The sequence below is a fragment of the Mus caroli genome, unplaced genomic scaffold (genome assembly GCF_978045245.1).
Source record: "Mus caroli unplaced genomic scaffold, Mus_caroli_1 scaffold_11, whole genome shotgun sequence".
NCBI classification, from domain to species: Eukaryota; Metazoa; Chordata; class Mammalia; order Rodentia; family Muridae; genus Mus; species Mus caroli.
This window is the reverse complement of record NW_028227266.1, coordinates 108,834,184-108,856,968: the sequence shown is the minus strand read 5'-3', so window position 1 is coordinate 108,856,968 and position 22,785 is coordinate 108,834,184. Positions and strand designations below refer to the sequence as shown.

Below are 22,785 nucleotides of genomic sequence, written 5' to 3'. Positions count from 1 at the left end.
ACAGAAGCTGGCCAATATCTTATGAGTTCAAGGCCAGTCAACAAAATGAAATCCAGATAACTCAGGGACAACAGCATCTGAAGAGAAGAGAAGAGAAGAGAAGAGAAGAGAAGAGAAGAGAAGAGAAGAGAAGAGAAGAGAAGAGAAGAGAAGAGAAGCAAACCAAAAACAACAACAAAAAACCACCACCACTGCCACCCACAACAACAAAACGAAACAAACAAAAGTGATGGCGGCACACATCCTTATTCCCAGCCCTGGGGAAACAGAAGACGGATCTCTGGTCTACAGAGCTAGTTACAGGATGCCTTGCATGCACGTGGGTTTAAGCCACCCCCCGCCCCTCCCAGAAAACCATTCTTTGACACATCTGAGTAACTAAGACAAGTCCTGACACCTCACAGAAACTGACATCACATGAGAGACATCCTTATCTTGGATCCTAATTCATGCTATTAAAAAACTGTGCTATGGTTCTCTGAGTGGGCAAACCATACCAATTTGCTTTTTTTTTTTTTGCTTTTTTCCAACTCCTCAAACATAAAAGAAATAATATAAATTTATATAACTATATAGCAGAAGGGAATCATGTGCCCTTGAGGGGTGGCAGAGACGGCTCAGTGATTCAGAGCACTCAGAATACTCGGGTTATATCTGAAGCAAGCACACAGCAGCTGACAGTCGTCTGTAACTCTAGTCCCAGGGAATGTGACAGGCACTGTTTAAATCTGAGGGCACTGTACACATGGTACACAGACATACATTCAGCCACATACACATCAATAAAAATTATTAAACTTGAGAAAAATACACTTAATAGGTCAAAATGCCCTTGGCATCAAGGTTCATATTACAATGAGATAGAAATGAAGCAGGACAGCAATATTCAAAGAAACTAACTCTCCAAAGGACAGCAACAGCAGCTTCAGCTAGAGTGTCCAAGTGAAGTGGTATGTTAATATTCAAAGAAACTAACTCTCCAAAGGACAGCAACGGCAGCTTCAGCTATAGTGTCCAAGTGAAGTGGTATGTTAATATTCAAAGAAACTAACTCTCCAAAGGACAGCAACGGCAGCTTCAGCTATAGTGTCCAAGTGAAGTGGTATGTTAATATTCAAAGAAACTAACTCTCCAAAGGACAGCAACAGCAGCTTCAGCTAGAGTGTCCAAGTGAAGTGGTATGTTAATATTCAAAGAAACTAACTCTCCAAAGGACAGCAACGGCAGCTTCAGCTATAGTGTCCAAGTGAAGTGGTATGTTAATATTCAAAGAAACTAACTCTCCAAAGGACAGCAACGGCAGCTTCAGCTATAGTGTCCAAGTGAAGTGGTATGTTAATATTCAAAGAAACTAACTCTCCAAAGGACAGCAACGGCAGCTTCAGCTATAGTGTCCAAGTGAAGTGGTATGTTAATATTCAAAGAAACTAACTCTCCAAAGGACAGCAACGGCAGCTTCAGCTATAGTGTCCAAGTGAAGTGGTATGTTAATATTCAAAGAAACTAACTCTCCAAAGGACAGCAACAGCAGCCTCAGCTATAGTGTCCAAGTGAAGTGGTATGTTAATATTCAAAGAAACTAACTCTCCAAAGGACAGCAACAGCAGCTTCAGCTATAGTGTCCAAGTGAAGTGGTATGTTAATATTCAAAGAAACTAACTCTCCAAAGGACAGCAACAGCAGCTTCAGCTATAGTGTCCAAGTGAAGTGGTATGTTAATATTCAAAGAAACTAACTCTCCAAAGGACAGCAACGGCAGCTTCAGCTATAGTGTCCAAGTGAAGTGGTATGTTAATATTCAAAGAAACTAACTCTCCAAAGGACAGCAACAGCAGCCTCAGCTATAGTGTCCAAGTGAAGTGGTATGTTAATATTCAAAGAAACTAACTCTCCAAAGGACAGCAACGGCAGCTTCAGCTATAGTGTCCAAGTGAAGTGGTATGTTAATATTCAAAGAAACTAACTCTCCAAAGGACAGCAACAGCAGCTTCAGCTAGAGTGTCCAAGTGAAGTGGTATGTTAATATTCAAAGAAACTAACTCTCCAAAGGACAGCAACGGCAGCTTCAGCTATAGTGTCCAAGTGAAGTGGTATGTTAATATTCAAAGAAACTAACTCTCCAAAGGACAGCAACAGCAGCTTCAGCTATAGTGTCCAAGTGAAGTGGTATGTTAATATTCAAAGAAACTAACTCTCCAAAGGACAGCAACGGCAGCTTCAGCTATAGTGTCCAAGTGAAGTGGTATGTTAATATTCAAAGAAACTAACTCTCCAAAGGACAGCAACAGCAGCTTCAGCTATAGTGTCCAAGTGAAGTGGTATGTTAATATTCAAAGAAACTAACTCTCCAAAGGACAGCAACAGCAGCTTCAGCTAGAGTGTCCAAGTGAAGTGGTATGTTAATATTCAAAGAAACTAACTCTCCAAAGGACAGCAACGGCATCTTCAGCTAGAGTGTCCAAGTGAAGTGGTATGTTAATATTCAAAGAAACTAACTCTCCAAAGGACAGCAACGGCAGCTTCAGCTAGAGTGTCCAAGTGAAGTGGTATGTTTTGATACAAGTGTACAATATGTACTAAGAAAATTAGGGTAATCTATGTTACTATTTCTTTTCTATTAACTGTGTCCAGAGCCTTTAAGATCTCTTCACATAGGCAACTCCTGCATGTATGCTCTGAAATAAAGATTTATGCCAGCCAGGTATGGTGGCCACACCTTTAATGACAGAGCTCAGGAGGCAAAGGCAGGCAGATCTCTGAGTTTGAAGCCTGCCTGTTCCACATTGTGAGTTTCAGGACAGCTAAGGTTACACAGAGAACCTGACTCAAAACAAATAAAAAAACAAACCAACAACAAAAAACCCTTAGGGGCATAGTGGTACACACTTTGAACACAGCAACTAGAAGAGTTTCAGGCCAACCTGGTAGATACATAGTGAGTTCCAGCCCACCCAGAAATCCAAACACAAAATGACTTAAGACAAACAAACCAAAAAACCCAAAATAACCTAGGAAAATAAATTACAAATTGCCATCATTGTTTCGCAGAATTTCACAGCGAAGAACATCAAGTTTTATAACCTTCCACATTATCCATGCAACAGGAGAAATAAAGCCTACTTATAACTAGGTTTTCTCTTTCTGGCCTTTGAATTAGCAATTATCAGTTGTGAAAGAGAAAAATTAATATATGGAAGGCAAAATAACAAGATCTGATAATAGCATCAAAATAAAACAGAAACATTTTCACACTATGTCTGTTATCTTCTTTGATATGCTGTCAGTAGAAACGCTCTGTTACACTTTAGACACTAAGACAGAAACATGCACCACTGTGGAGCAAGCCAAGAAATATAACATGAAAAGATGAAATGAAAAAAGCTGGGGAAAGGTTCCACAATTAGAGCACTCAGGGTCAATCCACCCCGAGTTCCACTGTGAAAGGATAGTGGAATACAAGGGCTGTCTTCTGCATCAACACCTGAACTGCCACATTTATGCCTGCAAGTGCATCATACACTCAATAATAAATAAGAACTTGTACTATGAGTCGTTCTGACCCTCTCATAATCAAACACCTGCACGAACAGGCCCAGACACAGAGGCATACTGCAAACTGTATTTTCATTAGGGTTATTTCTTGAAAACTCAGCTGATAACTATTTTCAAGTGAAGGAACAATACTGCCAAGTTAACGCTACTTTTTGAGTAAACACCACACACTGTGAGGTGCACGTCACTTGGAGAACGGCAAACAATGGCTCATGATAGGACCCTAAAGCATGACAATACAGAAGGCAATTGGTTAATCTTGAAGAGCAGTAAACAAAGCAAATGAAAGAAACAGTCTGAAATACTGTGAAATAACACAGTATTTAAGGAGATGACACAGTCAGGAGAGAGAACGTTTGTATCTAGGGTCTTTACCTAGATCTGCCACCGTGCCTCCTTTAACAGGTGTGTTTTCACTGTCCTTCTTTGGGTTTACTAGAAGGGGAAAAAAAAAACCAACAGAATCATGTATTAGAAGAAACAGTCACACTGATTTTAAGAATATACGGCGAGGAGCTCAAGCGATGGCTACTCAGTAAAGGGCCAAGTGGATTAGAATAACTCCAATCAGAAGGGATGGGACACCCTCTTCTGGCTTCCTAAGGTCTGTGCAGCATACATACATATAGATATAAACTAAACAAAATGAAAAATGACATGATAGAACATGAATAAAACACAGATGCATATCACAAGCCAGTGTAGCTCTAGCCTCACCTTGAGTAAAACCTCAAGACATTAAACCACCTGCCCAATCTACGATCAATCAACTAGCGATGTAACTCCATTCCACAAATGCAGAAAGTTCACGGGTCAACAGAGGGGGTGAAGGGGCAAATGCAATGCTGTCTCTTCTACCGAGTGTTTGTGTAGTAAACATCAGGGCTATCCGGGTTCCGCATCACTGTACTCGGTGAGCATTCCACCACTGAACTCTTAATCCCAGCTCTCACTTTATTTTTAGTTTTCAAAACAAGCATAAAGATCAGGCTTCTTCAAACATAGGGTATTGCTACCTAAGACTCCTGAAGATTTTGGATTGACAGATTGACAACACTACAAAAAGGACAATTTTAAGTGTATGTACCTGTTTGATTGGTGTGTCTTCTAAATAAAAAGTCATATACATACACACTAACCACAACATGGCCCGTACGTAAAGTGCGAAATAAGAATTTTTAAAACAGATAAAGGGAAAATCTATTTATATTGGAAAGTTAAGAACTATGTGTTATGGGTGTTGTGGTAGAAGCCTTTAATTCCAGCATTCAGGAGGTAGAGGTGGACACAGCTAGATCTGAGTTCCACACTAATTTGCATCTACATGTGAGTTTCAGGACAGCCGAAGCTACATGGGGAGATGCTATTTCAAAAAACTGTAAGAAAAAACTGCATATTCAGAACATGACATTACTTGTTTTCATGGTGAAGGGATAGCAAACACCAGGTTTGTTGAAAGAATACCAACCATTCTTAGGGAGAACCACTTCCTCTATGTTAGGTACAGGTGTGGGGTCTTCCATGTCCTTGGTAAGATCTTCTTGTTCATCTTCTTCCTTCTGACTTCTACGTTTCCCATAAAGGCTAGCTTGTCTAATATATATGGGATAGAAAAATGCCAATTATAGATACTTTTAGCAAAATGTATCAAGTTCTATCTAAACTATTATTTATACTCAGAAACACTTTTAAAAACAAGAAATAATCAAGCAAATTAAATACTTGACTCAAGTAACATCCAAAGAGCCTCAAACTCTAAGTGATTAGTACGTAAAATAGGACAGTCATCCTACTGCTCATATGAGGAGTCTCAATCAGTATAGTGAAAGAACTCCTGCTGAGGAAACACAGCATTCAATTAGCCTAGAAGCGATAAAATGAAAAAGTGTTGTAAGATATGGACAGCTATATTTTCTTGAGGTTATCATTTGAGTGTTAAAAAGTCCTCATGTTCCTTATGAAAAATGCCATTGCTTTCTCTGGATAGTTAGCATTTGTAAAACTAACAATATGGTTGAGAATTAAAATAAAGACAAGCCTGGCGGTAGTGGCGCACACCTTTAATCCCAGCACTTGGGAGGCAGAGCAGGCAATTTTCTGAGTTCTAGGCCAGCCTGGTCTACAGAGTGAGTTCCAGGACAGCCAGGGCCAGGGCTACACAGAGAAACCCTGTCTCAAAAAAAAGAAAAGAAAAGAAAAGGGTGTGGTGGCATGTGACTCTAACTGAAGCACTCAGGATGGTGGGCAGAAGAACTCTATATATGGACTATTAGCCACCTCAGGAATACAACAAGGTTGTTTTAACCAACATATAGATGCACAAATTAACAAAAGTACCAAGGAGAAGCTAGGCAGTTCTAGCACACACGTTTAATATCAGCACTCTGTAAGCAGGAGCAGGAGAATCGCCAAGAGTTCAAGGCAGCAAGCCTGATTTACCTAACCAATTCCAACACTACCAGGGCTACACAAACACAGGGCTACAGAAACTGTCTCAAAAATAAAAAATAAAATAAATTTAAAAAAGAAAAGAGAATACATGGCAGGCAAAGGGAACACCTTGGAGGCAGAGACGGAACAAAGGACGTGGGGGGGAGCTGCTTACTGCTCTGCTCAGCAGCACTGCTGTAACACTCAGGACCATCCAGTCTAGAGGTGGTGCCACATACAGGGAGTGGAGCCCTCCCATATCAGGCTTGTCCGTAGAGTAGGGAATTAATTAGGTTTAATTAATTAATTAATTTATGTTTCTTCTTCTCAAATGAATCTAGCTTGTTTTATCCAGAGGCAGATAGATGTCTTTTGAGTGTGAGGCCTATCTGTCTACCTAGTGAGGTACAGGACACATAGGACTACATAGAGACCAGCCTCAAAAACAAAAACAAAACAGCATAGGCTGGGCGGTGGTGGCACATGTCCTCAGTGAAACACAGGCACATCTGTGTGAGTATGAAGCCAGTCTGGTCTGTAGAGAAAGTTCCAGGACCTACACAGAGCCATCATCTCAAATTACTCCTCATACCTCCACCACAAAACAAACAAAAAACCAAAACCAAAGCAAAATTAAAAAAAGAGAGAGAGAGAGAAAGAAAAAAGAAAGCAGAAAACAGTTACCAATAATCAATCAAACAAAAATAGGCTCATCTTTAATCTCAGCATTCACGAGGCAGAGGCAGAGAGGCAGAGGCAGATGGATCTCTGAGTTTAGGGCTACAGTTCTAGGACAGCCAGGGCTATGTGAGAAACCCTGTCTTGAAAATGAAAAACAAAACAAAAAAACAAAACAAAAAAAAAACCATACAAACAAAAAACAAAATAAACAAATGTATATGTTAAAGAACGGAAGTCTGAAATTATCAAATATCTATTTATAATAATAGAATTCACCAAATATTACCCACACTGTAAGTATAAACTTCAGGCATTGTATAAAGCATTGAAGTTTCATTTTATATTATCAGTAATCTATTCAATTACAAATTCAAACTGTTACTACAAAATGGTCAGGCTTGTCAGAGCATTCAACAGTTTAATAGTTCCAGGTTCTATCACTTCTGTCCTAAGTTTAATCAGAAATGGGAGAGGTGGTCAGATCCAATAGGGACAATAACTGTGTGTCTTGGAATTGAGCTCAGGCTACACTAGAACATGTTTTCTAGAGTAGGCTAGACTGAAGCAGTACTATCACCCCTGCTTCCTAAATGGCAAGATAAGAGACATGCGCCACCACACATGGTTCAGAACATCACTCCTGAAACACCTTACTTCCCACCTTTTCAACATGTAAGTACAAGGGGAAAGGCTGTATTCAAGGAATTCCTTTCTTTCTTTCATTTTTTTTTAAAAGATTTTATTTGTCTTATACATATGATAAGTACACTGTCGCTGTCTTTGGACACACCAGAAGAGGGCATCAGATCCCACTACAGATGGTTGTGAGCCACCATGTGGTTGCTGGGAAAATCCTAGGAAAGCTGTTCCAAGTTTCGCTCCTTGACTTCTGATCAAGCTACAAACATCTTACCCTTTCTTCCCGCTCTTCTTGCGGGACTCTGTGGCTGTGGGAGGAGGAGGAGAAGGGGAAGGTTTCCTCTTCCGAGCGTTGGCAGAGGCTTTTCTGTCTCTCCTTTCTGGACTTCTGACTGGCTAGGGAGAAGAAAATGAAAGTAAGTGTCAGGCAAGCTTATCCACTCGTCAGTTTCTACAAACCCAAGTCCAGGACGACTTTCCTGCCCAATTTCTGCATCAGAGCAAAGGAAGCCACAAAACAAGCACCATTACCAGCATAAAGAACCATTCCTGACCATCTAGGTCAGCCAGGCTCAACCTGTAAGCTGCAATCCCTTTGCAGGGTTAACAACCCCTTCATGGGGTTGTTTCAAAAATAGATAACTTTATATTACAATTCATAACAAAACAAGTAAAAAACACTAAACACCAGCAAAACAGCTGGAGTTAAGAAGTAGCAACAAATAGAATTTTATGGCTGGGGGGCGTCACTACAACAGGAGGAGTTCGTTGTATTAAAGGGCCACAGGTGAGAACTACTGTCCTAGTTAGTGTCCCAGCAATACAGCAAAACTGAAATGCTAATCCTAACCCAACACATCCTCAAAATCACTCACCTCACAGCTGAACCCTGTTCAACATTTGTGTTCTCAGATGGGAAAAGCATTTCAGTAACTACTAATATATGAAACATGCTACTGAAATAAGAAATTACAAGCTCGGGCTGGTGAGATGGCTCAGTGGTTAAGAGCACCGACTGCTCTTCCGAAGGTCCAGAGTTCAAATCCCAGCAACCACATGGTGGCTCACAACCATCTGTAACGAAATCTGATGCCCTCTTCTGGAGTGTCAGAAGACAACTACAGTGTACTTACATATAATAAATAAATAAATCTTTAAAAAAAAAAAAAGAAATTACAAGATCAAATGATCCTGTCTAAAGTGGCATTTATAAAATAGCCCAACAGCTTCAGGAGAGGGGGTGTTAGCACCTTTAAACCTGGCACTTAGGAAGCCAGTCTGGTCTACAGAGTGAGTTCAAGAACAGCCAGGGATAAACAGAAAAACATTGTGTGGAAAAAATAAAACACAAATCATATATATATATATTTTGTTTGTTTGTTTGTTTGTTTTTTGAGAAAGGGTTTCTCTGTATAGCCCTGGCTGTCCTGGAACTCACTTTGTAGACCAGGCTGGGCTAGAACTCAGAAATCCGCCTGCCTCTGCCTCCCGAGTGTTGGGATTAAACACCACACCCGGCTCCAAGTATTTTTAAAAATTAAAAAAATAAATAAAATCTTGCAACATACAGTGTGACAAAGATGTTTTAGTATTAAGAGTACAGGTGTAAAAACATGAAATCTCTCTATTTTCAGTTAATGGTTTAACATATATACATGCAGATACAAATATAAATGTCCAAGAAAACATAAAACAAAAAAGAACAAGCCAAGTTTGGGGAAATAGACCTGCATTCCCAGCACTGGGAAGACTTAGATTGGTATTGCCAGCCGGGCAGTGGTGGTTCACGCCTTTAATCCCAGCACCTGTGATCTTAGAATCACAGGTCTCTTCACTGAACTGCCATAAACCTCCAATTTACAAAAGGCTATCTTCTTGGCCCAAATTCTTACTCTAGTGACGCATGTAGCCAAAAAGTTGTGGTTTTATTTGTAGAGACAGGGTCTCACTATGTAACTGCAGCTGGTCTGAAATTGCTATGCAGACCAGGCTGGCCTCAAAACCACACAGCCCTATCTGCCTGCCTCTGCCACCCGAGAGCTGGGATTCACGGCATGCACCACCACCAGGTCTAGCACAAATCCTGCTTTTTATGGGAATCACGAGTCAATAATCAGAACTTGAACTTCATTTAACCAAAAAAATTTTAGTGTAGCATATAAGTAATATGTTTCATTGTGGTATTTTCTTACAAATAAGGACTTGGACTTAATAGTAATACAAACGTTAAATGCTAAATCCCCTACTGTCATAAAAAACTGAAGCACTTTGATTCTCAAAATATTTTAAGACCAGTATTTTGTAGCATTGTGTTTACACTAAAGTTAAATAAAGACACTGGTTTTTCTAAGAAAAACTGGTAGATAAGTTAAGCTATCACATGGTATTATTTTAAAACATGAAAGTTATTATTGCTTTGATGGCTAAATTTTAAAATGCATTAAAAAGTAAAACAAGGGGCTGGTACCCACATGGTAGCTGACAATTGTCTATAACTCTAGTTCTAGGGGTTCTAGAACCCTCACATAGACATACATGTGGGCACAACACCAATGCACATAAAATAAAAAACAAAAACCAAGAGCTGGTGAGGCAGGACAGTGGTGAAGAGCACTGGCTGCCGCAGGGTTCGATTCCCAGCAGGCCTATTCTGGCATCCAGACACTACATGCTCACATACACACACATGCTGTACCACCCAGATACACTGAGAAATTAATCTAAAAAGTTACCTTGTATCTGCTGGAAAAGTCAGCTACGATCTCCCTAAGATACCCCCTCCTCTCTCGGAAGATGCCAACAGATGGCTGCTAAGTCATTCAATAATTCATACATGGACACCTTAGGTGATGGCCCACAGTGTGTAAGTGTAGATTATCAAGAAAGAAAATATTTAGAAAGAGCAAAAGCAACCAGTGTTCTAGAAATAGTGCCAAGTGAAATACCTCTTCATTCTTTGTTGAAATTCGTTGACGAAAGCTCACTGGCTTTCTGTTCTCATCCACTTCGTAATCCTCTTCATTCATCCATTCATTGAAAACGTCGGTGTCCAAAATCCATTTTACGTGAACCTAGAACCGTATCAAATTGACACACTTATGATTCAGTATTAGACCATTTCCTCCTCTAAGTCACACCTAAAGCTACAGAGAGAGGGGTGAGGGGAGAGAGTGCTTGTTTGTAATGAAATGAAAGGGAAAACTAGCAATTACCCCTATAATGCTTCCTTCAACACTGAATATAAATTGTGATTGGGCAGCCAATAGATGGACTTGTTTCAGGCAGGGGCGTTACCAGGGGAAACAAGAATCTACCCCCTCTTTGTAGGATAACAACAACAAACCAACATGATCCCACCAAAGATCAATTTGTGGAACCAGTAAGTTTATTGGGTCTGCTTAAAGAGCATGGGTGTCCCCCAAAAAGCTATACTACAAAGTCAATCCTACATAAATATGACCTTCTATTAATCTTGCAGTCTATATTCTCTCATGTGCAATTAGGGCAGAATTACAAACACAGAAAGCTAGAAGATTTGTTTTGTTTTTTTAATTATCTTTTTGTTTGTTTGTTTGTTTTACATAGTCTCACTATGTACCACTGACTGGTCTAGAATTCTGAGTGTCAACCAGCTGCCTCAAACTCAAGAGATCCACCTGCCTCTGACTCAGGAGTGCCGAGGACTACAAGCGGACTACAAATGAGCACAGAGGACTACAAGGGAGCACCACTGCCTTGCCTCGCCCAGCAACTGCTCAGTTTTTGTAATGGGGAAAGATGAAAGATAACAGAGTGAAAGAGGAACCACAGAAGATCTGCAAGGTCATCTGCTAAGCCTGTGTCTCCAATGGCACAGCTCATGTCTAAAAGCCTTTGTGAAGTGTGGGGAGAAACTGATGCTGACAACAACGGCAATAACCTTGCAAAAAATAGTGAAGTCACAGGGACTGGGCACAGAACGCTGTTGCTGTAGGCGCTGGAAAGACAGGAGAATGTGGACTTCGGGTAACTAGCTCTTGTTACTATACATTTTAAAATACTGTTTTCTGAAATCACATTTGTTTTTGTTTTTGTTTTGTCAAGGCAGTTTCTATGTGTAGTCCTGACTATATTGCAACTAGTTCTGTAGCCCAGATTAGCCTAGAACTCAAGAGATCCACCTGATTCTGCCTCCCAAGTATGGGATTAAAGGAGTGTGCCAAAGGTATGCATTACCACGCCCAGGTCCTCAAGTTATACTTTTTTTTTAAAAAATGAAGTTTGCTTTACTAATTAAAAGCTATGCTTTTAATTTCTTAAGAAACTAAAATTGCTGGGCAGTGGTGGCACCCGCCTTTAATCCCAGCACTTGGGAGGCAGAGGCCAAACCAAACAAACAAAAAATTAAAATTAAGGGGGCTGGAGAGATGGCTCAGTGATTAAGAGCACTGACTATTCTTCCAAAGGTCCTGAGTTCAAATCCCACCAACTACACGGTGGCTCACAACCACCCGTAATGAGATCTGAATGTCCTCTTCTGGCATGCAGATAAGAGCACACACATGTAAAATAAACAAATCTTTTTAAAAATGTTTTTGTTTCTAGGGGGAAAGGGCAGCAATAAACATCATTACTGTGAATGAACAAACGTCCAGTTCACAGCAACTTTTGAAAGACATTTCTTAGCAGTTGGTGGTGGTACTCGCCTTTAATCCTAGAATTTAGGAGACACAGGCAGGTGGATCTCTCTTAAATTTGAGGCCAGTCTGGTCTACAAATGGTGTTCCAGGACAGCCAAGGCTACACAGAGAAATCCTGAGTGAATAAAACAAAAGAAATAAAACAAAGAATTTATCTTCTACTATAGTCCCCGAGTGCGCCGTCTTTGTGATGGTGGCTCAGACACAGTGGGGGGAACAGAGTTGAGAGAGGTCACACATCCTCAAGACCTCTCCATACAGGCTGAACTTGACACCCCCATTTCTCACATTCCGACTTGGCACTGGGTTCTTCTCAAGCACTGCACACATTTAACTCCTAACACCTTAATACAATGTCGTCAGGGTCACAGATATGTTCTTGAGTTGAAGACATTAAAAGGAGAACACCATTATATATCTTTAAAAAAAATACAGTTGTATCTGGGCATGGGCTTACTCTTGAATACTAATGGGACTGAGGCAGGATGACCATTACAAAATCAAGGGCAGCAGTGACTGCATAGTAATCTTAGGGACAACATAAGCCAGAGTGACAACAGCTTTCCAAAACCAAATTACTTTATTGTAGAGAATGACAGTTATTTATATTATTTATTTATGTATATTATTATGAGTATTTTACATACACGTTATGTCTATGCATCATATGTGTGCCTAGTCAACACATTTCCTAGAACAGGGACTCTCTACAAGGCTGTTGTCTTGGAACTGAGTATGTAGACCATGCTGGCCTTGAATTCAGAGATCTGGCAGCTTCTGCCTCCTAGTGCTGGGGTTAAAGGTTTGCACCACTATGCCCAGCCAAGAGTAACTTCTTTTTTACATAGCCATTACCTTCCAGGGCTTTTCTGGGATTGGTGCATCTTCAATTTCAGCATCAACATCATTACTGTGGACCCAAGTGTCATAGCTATAAAGCAATTAAACAAGTAAACAAATTAAAGCCAAATCTCTTGATTAGAAAGACCATTCAAGCACTAAGGATATATATTACAAATATTATTAAATTTTTTAAAATAAATTGATCGTCTAGAATCATGGATAAAAGAAGTTGCCACACAAGCCTGACAGAGTTCACATCCTAGAACTCATGCACAAGTAGGAGAACTGACTTTGCCAAGTGTCCTTTGTCCGCCATACGTGCATGGCATGAGTGCACCCACCCTTACACACATTATACAGACACACAGTAACAGTGCTTTAAAAAATACACCTTTCTTTCATCACTGTCAATAAAACTGAATCAAACCAAAAATTGCCTGAATTAGTTAAAAAGAATTCTAAATAGACGCTGCCCACTGCTCAAAAACGCAGCCTTCTCGTCATTACTACTACCAGGTATTTGTTTTCTGTCATACCCAGCCCTTAGCCCTTCAGTCTCCATTGCTAGGCCACATTAACCATCATAGTTAACACAAACATTAAATATTAACAATATCTTTGATATTAAAGAATGAAGGAATACCTTTAAGAAAATTCTTGGGGCTGTAGAATTGGCTCAGTGGTTAAGAATACTGATTGCTGCGGGCGGTGGTGGCGCACGCCTTTAATCCCAGCACTTGGGAGGCAGAAGCAGGCAGATTTCTGAGTTCGAGGCCAGCCTAGTCTACAAAGTGAGTTCCAGGACAGCCAGGGATATACAGAGAAACCCTGTCTCAAAAAAACCAAAAAAAAAAAAAAAAAAAAAAAAGAATACTGATTGCTCTTCCAAAGGACCTGAGTTGAATTCCCAGCAACCACATGGTGCCTCACAACCATCTGTAATGGGATCCTCTACCCTCTTCTAGTGTGTCTGAAAACAGCTACAGTGTACTTACTCATCATATATATCAAATAAATAAATAAAATGTTTTCATTAATATAAAAGAAAAATTCTCCTCTTGGTGGTCAGGTTTTCAAAGTCATACTACATTTTTAAGTCTTACATCGTACATGTACTGTAAGTGAATCTGAAACTCGAAATCCCACAGGCAGTTCTACATCCCCTAGGCTCATATGTAGTAACTGTTCCAAACCAAGCCCACTCAAAGTTCCAAGTGTGCCTTCAAAGTACATTCAGAGTCAGTCAGACACCCTTGCGTCTCCACTCCTCTCATTCCTCCACACTCATTTTAACCCTGCCCCCTGCTTTCCCAAGAACTGAAGTTTTCCCATACCAACAGAATAATCTTTTCAAAAGTTTACTACAGCGTTCTACAACTCAAAAATTCCCAACAACTCTGAGCTGGTTGGTCTTTGTTTTGTTTAAGACTATTTGACACAAGAAAAGGGTCATCTGGAATGAGGGAACCTCAATTGAGAAAATACTCCATCAGACTGGCATATAGGCAAGGTGGCAACATGTTTTGTTGATTAGTAAATAATGTAGAGCACCCAGCCCACTGTGGGTGGTACCACCACTGGGCAGGTAGGTTTGGGCTATATGACAAAAAAGCATGCTGCCAGTAACCAGCATTCCTTCATGCTCTCTACTTCAGTTTCTATCTCCTTGTTCCTAGTTTGGCTTCACCTTCGATAACAGAACCAAATAAACATTTTCTTGCCAAGTTGCTCTTGGCCAAGGACATAAAGAGATAGCAATATAAAGAAACTAGGACAGACTCCAAACTACTAAGATTGAAAGTCAAAGTCGGGCTGGTGAGATGGCTCAGTGGGTAAGAGCACCCGACTGCTCTTCCGAAGGTCCAGAGTTCAACTCCCAGCAACCACATGGTGGCTCACAACCATCCATAACAAGATCTGGCGCCCTCTTCTGGGGTGTCTGAAGACAGCTACAGTACTTACATATAATAAATAAATAAATCAATCAAAAAAAAAAAAAAGAAAGTCAAAGTCCTCACAAAAACATTGGTTTCTGTGTTAGTCAGGGTTTCTACTGCCATGATGAAAACACCAAGACCTAAAAGCAAGTTGGGGAAGGAAGAATTTACCCAGCTTATATTTCCAGATCATAACTCATCATTGGAGGAAGTCAGGACAGGAACTCAAGCAGGGCTGGAACCTGGAGGCAGGAGCTGATGCAGAGGGTACTGCTTCCCGGTTTGCTTTACATGGCTTGGACTGCCAGTCCAGGATGGCATCACTCACAATAGGCTGCACTCTCTATGTGAGTACAGTGTAGCTGTACAGATGGTTGTGAGCTTTCATGTGGTTGTTGGGAATTGAATTTTTAGGACCTCTGCTTGATCTGGTCAACTCGCCTACTCTGGCCCAAAGATTTATTATTTCATTAAGTACACTGTAGCTGTCTTCAGACGCATAAGAGGGCATCAGATGTCATTATGGATGGTTGTGAGCCGCCATGTGGTTGCTGGGATTTGAACTCAGGACCTTCAGCCACTGAGTCATCTCGCCAGCCCCTCCAATCCCCCCTGCTTTTTGGCTGCACTATTTCATACCGATGACTAATTGAAAACACTGCCTTACAGCTGGATCTCATGGAGACATTACCTCAACTGAGGCCCCTTTCCCTCTGATGACTCCAACTTGTGTCAAGTGTACACAAAAGCAGCCAACACATTTGCCAAGGTCTCACAATCTGGCCTTCCTCTAGGCTCCCATACTGTCTTCTTACTCCTCTCTCAGGTTACAGGATGCAGTGGTGTATGTGGAAGATTCCACTAAGTCAGAATGCACTTCCTGTCTGCTGCTCCTCACAGGCTCCAACATTCACCACGGTCACCACAGCCACAGGAACCATCTTTTCTCAAGCTCCCACCTCAGACATCCTCATCAGCAGGCAACAACTCAGTGCTGCAATCATTAAAGCCATCCCCAAAACTGATTGTTAAAGTTACTATACTGCCCAATAAAATTATAACACTAAGTGAAATGACCAATGTATAAGGCTTTGAGTTTGATCTCTAACATGACATGAACAGAAAACCAAGGGACACTCAAATCAAGTATTTGTATGATGGCTATTAATATGGGTTAAATTCAAAAGCACCTTGGAACCAGCAGTCCTCTAGATTGAGTACTTCCGTGAATATGCATGTACACAGACATCCACACATCTCATAAATTTGCTTAACAGTTAAATATAAGATTCAGGGGGAAAACCTCTTGGCCTATTAAGTAATATACTAAGCAAAAATTACCATAACGGGGGGGGGGGGTGTAATTTTATATTCTTTCGAAGTTTTGATTGTAAATGTAACAGGCCATAGTTACTAACAAAACTGAAAATGGGATCAAGCCTTGAGAAGGAAGGACCTGCATCATTAGAAAATTAGATGCTGGACCACATGGTGGCTCACAACCACCTGTAATGAGATCTGATGCCCTCTTCTGGTGTGGCAGAAGACAGCTACAGTGTACTTATGTATAATAATATATAAATCTTTGGGTCCGAGTGAGTAGGGACTGAGAGAGCAGGGTTGACCGGAGCAAGCAGAGGTCCTAAAATGCAATCCCCAACAATCATATGAAGGCTCACAACCATCTGTATAGCTACAGTGTACTCACATACATAAAATAAATAAATAAATCTAGAAAAGAGAAGAAGAGAAGAGAAGAGAAGAGAAGAGAAGAGAAGAGAAGAGAAGAGAAGAGAAGAGAAGAGAAGAGAAGAGAAGAGAAGAGAAGAGAAAAGAAAATTAGATGCTGGGCAGGTATTCTTGACAAAAAAAACTTGTGAAACAAAGTTTTAGTTTTTGGGGTTTTTTGGCTCATGGATTTAAGAGTCCAGTACACAATCACATGGATGAAACAATAGAGGTCAAAGCAGCTGGAATGTGCAGTAGAGGTTTGTTCACAAGGACACAGACAGGACAAAGAGACCCAGAGAGAAACCAAGCAAATCCTTCAAATGAACACCAACTGCCCACCTCCTAAAAGATCCACTGAGCCTGCAAACTACACCACATACTGAGAACCAAGTATTTGTCAAAACCCAAGACTATGGAGAGCATCTCAGATTAAAACCCAGAATAACTGTCAATCCTATGGTTTAATAGCCTGCCATAAATCTGAGGCTCAATCCAGGCATTTCAAAGCACAAACTCCTTTTCTCTGATAGCTACAATGTAATTAGAAGGCTTAAAAAAGGGCTGGTGAGATGGCTCAGTGGGTAAGAGCACCCAACTGCTCTTCTGAAGGTCCAGAGTTCAAATCCCAGCAACCACATGGTGGCTCACAACCATCCGTAATGAGATCTGGCGCCCTCTTCTGGAGTGTCTGAAGACAGCTACAGTGTACTTACATATAATAAATAAGTAAATCTTTAAAAAAAAAAAAAAAGGCTTAAAAAAAAAAAGCCGGGCGTGGTGGCGCACACCTTTAACCCCAGCACTTGGGAGGCAGAGGCAGGCAGATTTCTGAGTTCGAGGCCAGCCTGGTCTACAAAGTGAGTTCTTTGTAGCCAAGGCTACAGAGAAACCCTGTCTCCAAAAACCTAAAAAAACAAACAAACAAACAAAACAAAACAAAACACAAAAACAGAGGTGGCATTGGCTGGAGAAACAGCTCAGTGGTTAAGAGCACTGTTTGTTCTTCCAGAGGTCCTGAGTTCAATTCCCAGCACCCACATGCTGGCTCATAAACATTTGTAATGGTATCTGACTCCCTCTTCTGGTGTGCATGCAAACAGAGTACTCATATACATAAAAGATGTATATCCTTTAAAAAAAATAAAAAGGGTGGCTCTTTTTATTTTATTATATTACATATTATATTACATATAATATATTATTATATTACATATAATATTATATGTAATATATTATATTACATATAATAAATAAATCTTAAAAAAGAAAAAAGAAAAAAAAAATGAAACGGGGGTAAAATAGGTAAGAGGGGGCGCCAAGGGCACAGGCATATATAATCCCAGAAGTTCTAGAGGCTTAGGCAAAAGGGCTACTAGTTCAAAGCTTATCTGCATAAGAGATTTTACTTCAAACCAAAACCAAAAAGCCACTGGGGAGAGAGGCAAACAGCAATGTACTCTCTGACAAGAAAATCAGAATTAGACATAAAATGATCTTATTCATAATACTTAACATGCATAGCTTTTTGAAAAGATCAAAATTCATTTGTCATAAACATTAAGAAGAAAATCATCTTTAAAAAAATACTAAGGGCATAAGAGCAGGAGAGCTGGCCCCTGCCATGGGATAGAGATGGCCTCATTTCCTCAACATCTGAGACAGCTGAAAGAGCTGGGCCTGTCCCTCATTTGGGAAGGAAGCAGGCCCTATGTTTTGCCTGGGTAGCAGAGTAGAGTTGGCCCTGCTGGCATGAACCCAAGGGCGTAAGAGCAAGAGAGAAGGCCAGCTTTGGCACTGAGTGAACTAGCTGGGGCAGTGCTGCAGAGCTCACCCTGGTACTGTGGGTGAGGGAATGCTGGTGGGTTGAACAACTCAGCCACCACCCAGGTCAGGATGCAGGGCTTTAAGCTGACCCAACCCAATGCATCTACACAATATATGAACTACTGGAGAGTGTGAACGGGGCAGTCCTGCAGATCCAAAGCTACAGGAGCTCCGTGACACAGGGGGACAACAGGACATCTGACAGGAGTCCCTGTGAGGATCAGTACTGATCTATAGCAGAAGCCAGGGGCTTTGAACCAGACCAATAACTATTATAATGAATATTTGCAAGTAAAGATGTATGAACAGAAGAGTATACTTTGAGACACACGATAGCTTCCACAAGGAAATGTTTTGCTGTTTCTTTTGGGAAGAGTTACAATGAAGGAAGGCAGATAAGAAGGCATGAGTGGAGAGGATGAATGGGATTGGGATACATGATGTGAAATGTACAAAGAACCAATAAAAAGACTTTTAAAATTGACTCATTTCCTGTGAATGTACACCATGCACATGTCTGACGCCCATGGAGGCGGGAAGGAAGGAGGATCCCCTGTAACTCACGTCACGGAGTGACGCGCGCTCTGAGAACCTAACTTGGATTCTCTTCAAGATCAGTAAGAATTCATTTATGAGCCAACTCCCCAGTCCCCAAAATTCCTTTCTTAAAGACATACATCTTAATTAAAGGATTAGTAACATGATAAGAGATCCCTTTGGCAAATAAATCTTTCTCTTTGAGATGACTGAAATTACATTGTGCTTCAAATATGAAGTCTCCCCTACAAGGTCCACGGGATCTAACTGGGCCATGAAGAAGTTTTAACTATCAATGATCAATTCACTGAATTCATACTTGAATGAGATATTAGGACAGGCAGACTAGAAGACAGAAACTGATGTTCAGCAGTATACCCCGACAGGGACATCTTGGCCTTGCAACTTCTGGTATGTCTCTGTTTCCTGGCTGTCAGCTCCACTTCAGCACACCCCTTACACCACAATGCTCTGGCATACAAGCATACAGTCATAGGCCAAGTACCGTGAAAATAAAGAACTCTCCTATACATATGTGGTATATGTATCTCACATCGTTTTTTGTCTTGTATTTTTGAGACAGAGTTTCTCTGTGTAGCCTTGTAGGCCAAGCATGCCTCAAACTCTATGCTTCTTTAAAGGCGTGGCCACCACTCCTGGCTGACATAAATCTTTATGCCACAGCATATGTGAAGACAAGATCCTAAAGGCTTCAATCAGGGAGTAACAGAAAAGAAATAGAAACATGAATTACCCTAATTTTCTCAGTAAATATTGTACACCTGCAAATTTCATTAGAACATCACACTGCATTTCATAAGTAGATTATATGTACTTATCTGAACGTTAAACAGCGTTAGTATTAAAAAGATAAAGTTGCTGCAGGTGTAAAGCACTTGAGCCTTAGCCTTAGTGTAAAGACCTGGAGTCAATCCCTCACCCACTCCTGGGAGGGCGTGGGGGAGACACAGATAGGCAGAATATAAAAAGGAACAGAAAATGCTTTTAATTCCAACCCTGGGGAAACAGTAGTAGATAGGTGGTAATACTTGCCTCTAATCCCAGCACTTGGGAGGCAGAAGCAGAGACATGAGGATCTCTGTGAGTTTGAGGCCAGCCTGGTCTACAGAGTGAGTTCCAGGACAGCCTGGACTACACAGAGAAACCCTGTCTCAAAAAACAAACAAACAAACAAACAAACAAACAAACAAACAAACGGATGGATGGGAATGCTAATAGATTTTTATCCTCACAATCTGTAGGCATATGCAATTATCAAGACCAACATGAATAATCACAAAACAGGATTACTTACCTGTCTGGGTAGAAACCCCAGTGCACCAGCACCTGCTTGTCTCTCCTCATCACTGGCCTCAGCCACTCCTCTGAAAGAAAATCATCAAAACAGGACCTCAATTTAGTTAGGATTAAAATATATATGTATATTTAATTTTATGTCTATGAGTGCCCCCAAATGTCATATATGTATACAACAGGAACCCAGAGCTCAGACAGGTTGTCAGGTGGCCGGGAACTACGGCTATAGCCAGCTGAGACTTGATACTTGTAGCTACTGACACCCAGACTCTGGTCCTCTGCAGGAGGAGCTAATGCTCCAAACTTTAAGCTTTCAAACTGAAAACCCGCTTGTCAGATTAAAGGGCCCTTGCTGGAGCTGGAGCTGGAGCTGGAGCGATGGCCAGTCAATAAAGAGCCACCAGTACTTAGATAAAAAGCCAGGAGACAGGAGTACATGCTGAATTTGCAAATAACCCAGGCTCAATTCCTAGCACAGATAAACCGGCTCACAATCATCGATAACCAAGTTCCAAGGAAAACAACAAGCACACATAAGATGTACATACGTGCATGCAGGCAAAACATTCATACACAAAAAGTAAAATAAGCCGGGTGTGGTGGCGCATGCCTTTAATCCCAGCATTCGGGAGGCAGAGGCAGGCGGATTTCTGAGTTCGAGTTCAGCCTGGTCTACAAAGTGAGTTCCAGGACAGCCAGGGCTACACAGAGAAACCCTGTCTCGAAAAAACCAAAAAAAAAAAAAAAGGTAAAATGAAAAAGTCTAACCTAGAAAGTAACCACACTAAGGTGTGTGTAGTGGTGCGTGCCAATTCACAGGACTGGGTGAGTGGAGAAAGGCAGGCTCTGAAGCTCACTATCCACCTCATCTTGCAACTAAACATGGAGCTGTAATTCCATTATGAAAAACTGATACAAGATGGTGAGGGACTGAGGGGCAGGGGGCCCAAGGGACAAGAGTTCAGTTTCCAGAATTCCCATCAGGCAGCTCACAACAACCCCATGTAATTTCAGCTCTAGGGGACCAGATACCCTCTTCTTTTGGCCTCTAAAGGCACCTGCATTCACTTGCAAATATTTCCATGCAGACATAAGCAATTAAAAATAAATCCTGAGGGTCAGGTGGTGGTATCCCTTTGATCCCACCAAAGGGAGAGGCTGAGGCAGATAGATCTCTGAGATGTAGGCCAGCATAGTTTACAGAGCTAGTACTAGGACCGCCAAAGTTACACAAACATTGCCTCTAGAAGCAACCAAACATAAATGTAAACGAAGAATGTCTATCTCTGACTGCCTGACCATATATGTGGAACTTCCCACTGTGTGATCCTACTACAGGTCCAAAAGCAACTACTCACAGACATGGGTGCTGGGTCTTGCCTTCTACCATGTGGGTCCCAGGGAAGGAACTCAGGTTACCAGCCTTGGCAACAAATGGCTTTAAACACTGAACCACCACGAACCTCTGGGTTCTAAAACTAGTGAAAACTGACTTAGGTCCCCTGAATTTATCCCCAAAGACTACGCCAGCCTGGTAATCAAAAGCACGAGCTCCAGGACAGTCAAGGTCACACAGAGAAACCAATTTAGAATAGCAAAAACCAAAACACCAAAACAAAACAAAAACAAACAACCAACCAAACCAAATCAAAAGGGCCACGAAAGAAATTTAAAATACCAAGATCCAAGATAGCCATGGCTATATGGCAAGACCTTGTCTTAAACAAAAATCAGAAAATTAAAACAAGAAGAAACCACCCTAACACATTAACAGAAAAGACAATCAATGATAAAAGTGAACCATTTTCTTTCTTTTCTTTTTCTCCTTTTCTTTCTTTTCTTTTTCCTTTTTTTGGGGGATGGACAAGGTTTCTTGTGTAGCCCTGACTGTTCTGAAACTCTGTAGAACAGACTGGCCTTGTACTCTCAGAGAGACACATGCCTGCCTCTGCCTCCCAAGTGCTGAGATTAAAGGTGTGTGCTACCACTGCCCAAAAAATTAACTATTAACAGGTGTATTCAAACACAAAATGAAAGAAGCTGACAATAGATCACTTGAACTATCAAATCAAAGAGAGGAGACAAACCAAAGTGAGTCAGTCTCAGGGATTTATGAATAGGAATCAGCCGGGTGGTGGTGGCCCAAGCCTTTAATCCCAGCAGTTGGGAGGCAGAGGCAGGCGGATTTCTGAGTTCGAGGACAGCCAGGGCTATACAGAGAAACCCTGTCTCAAAAATGAATAAATAAATAAATAAATAAAATAAAATAAAATAAAATAAAACAAAAATAACCCTAATCAATTCAAAGCCAACATGAGCTACATTGTGAGATCCTTCCAATAATAATAGAGAAAAAAACCCCACCATTTTAATGTTAAGGGTTCAGATTTAAGGCTGGAAACATTTGGGACAATGAGATGGCTCAGTCATTCCATACTCTTGCCAATGCAACTGACTTCACTTTGAATCACAGGACCCTCTACATACCAAACCAATTCACATAAGCTGTCTATGTCCTCTGGCCTCTAGAAGTTAACTGTGGCACAAGGGTTCCCACGTGTATGCATATAACACACCAAACAAATTTTAAAACTGAGGGAAAAAAAGTTGGGGTG

The 22,785-nt window shown here is 40.9% G+C and overlaps 1 protein-coding gene across 2 annotated transcripts in view; it reads right to left on the bottom strand.

Annotated features, from left to right (window-relative positions):
• The window catches only part of Smarcc1 (SWI/SNF related BAF chromatin remodeling complex subunit C1), a 109,371-nt gene that overhangs the window by 63,902 nt on the left and 22,684 nt on the right, over nucleotides 1–22,785 (bottom strand). For both annotated transcript variants that reach the window (XM_021171250.3, XM_085828063.1), the window contains exons 7-12: nucleotides 20,169–20,238; nucleotides 12,837–12,912; nucleotides 10,248–10,373; nucleotides 7,577–7,698; nucleotides 5,021–5,145; nucleotides 3,928–3,987 (exon numbers count right to left, since the gene is read on the bottom strand). In XM_021171250.3, coding sequence (XP_021026909.1) covers nucleotides 3,928–3,987; nucleotides 5,021–5,145; nucleotides 7,577–7,698; nucleotides 10,248–10,373; nucleotides 12,837–12,912; nucleotides 20,169–20,238 — 579 coding nt within the window. The remainder of the gene's footprint in view (nucleotides 1–3,927; nucleotides 3,988–5,020; nucleotides 5,146–7,576; nucleotides 7,699–10,247; nucleotides 10,374–12,836; nucleotides 12,913–20,168; nucleotides 20,239–22,785) is intronic.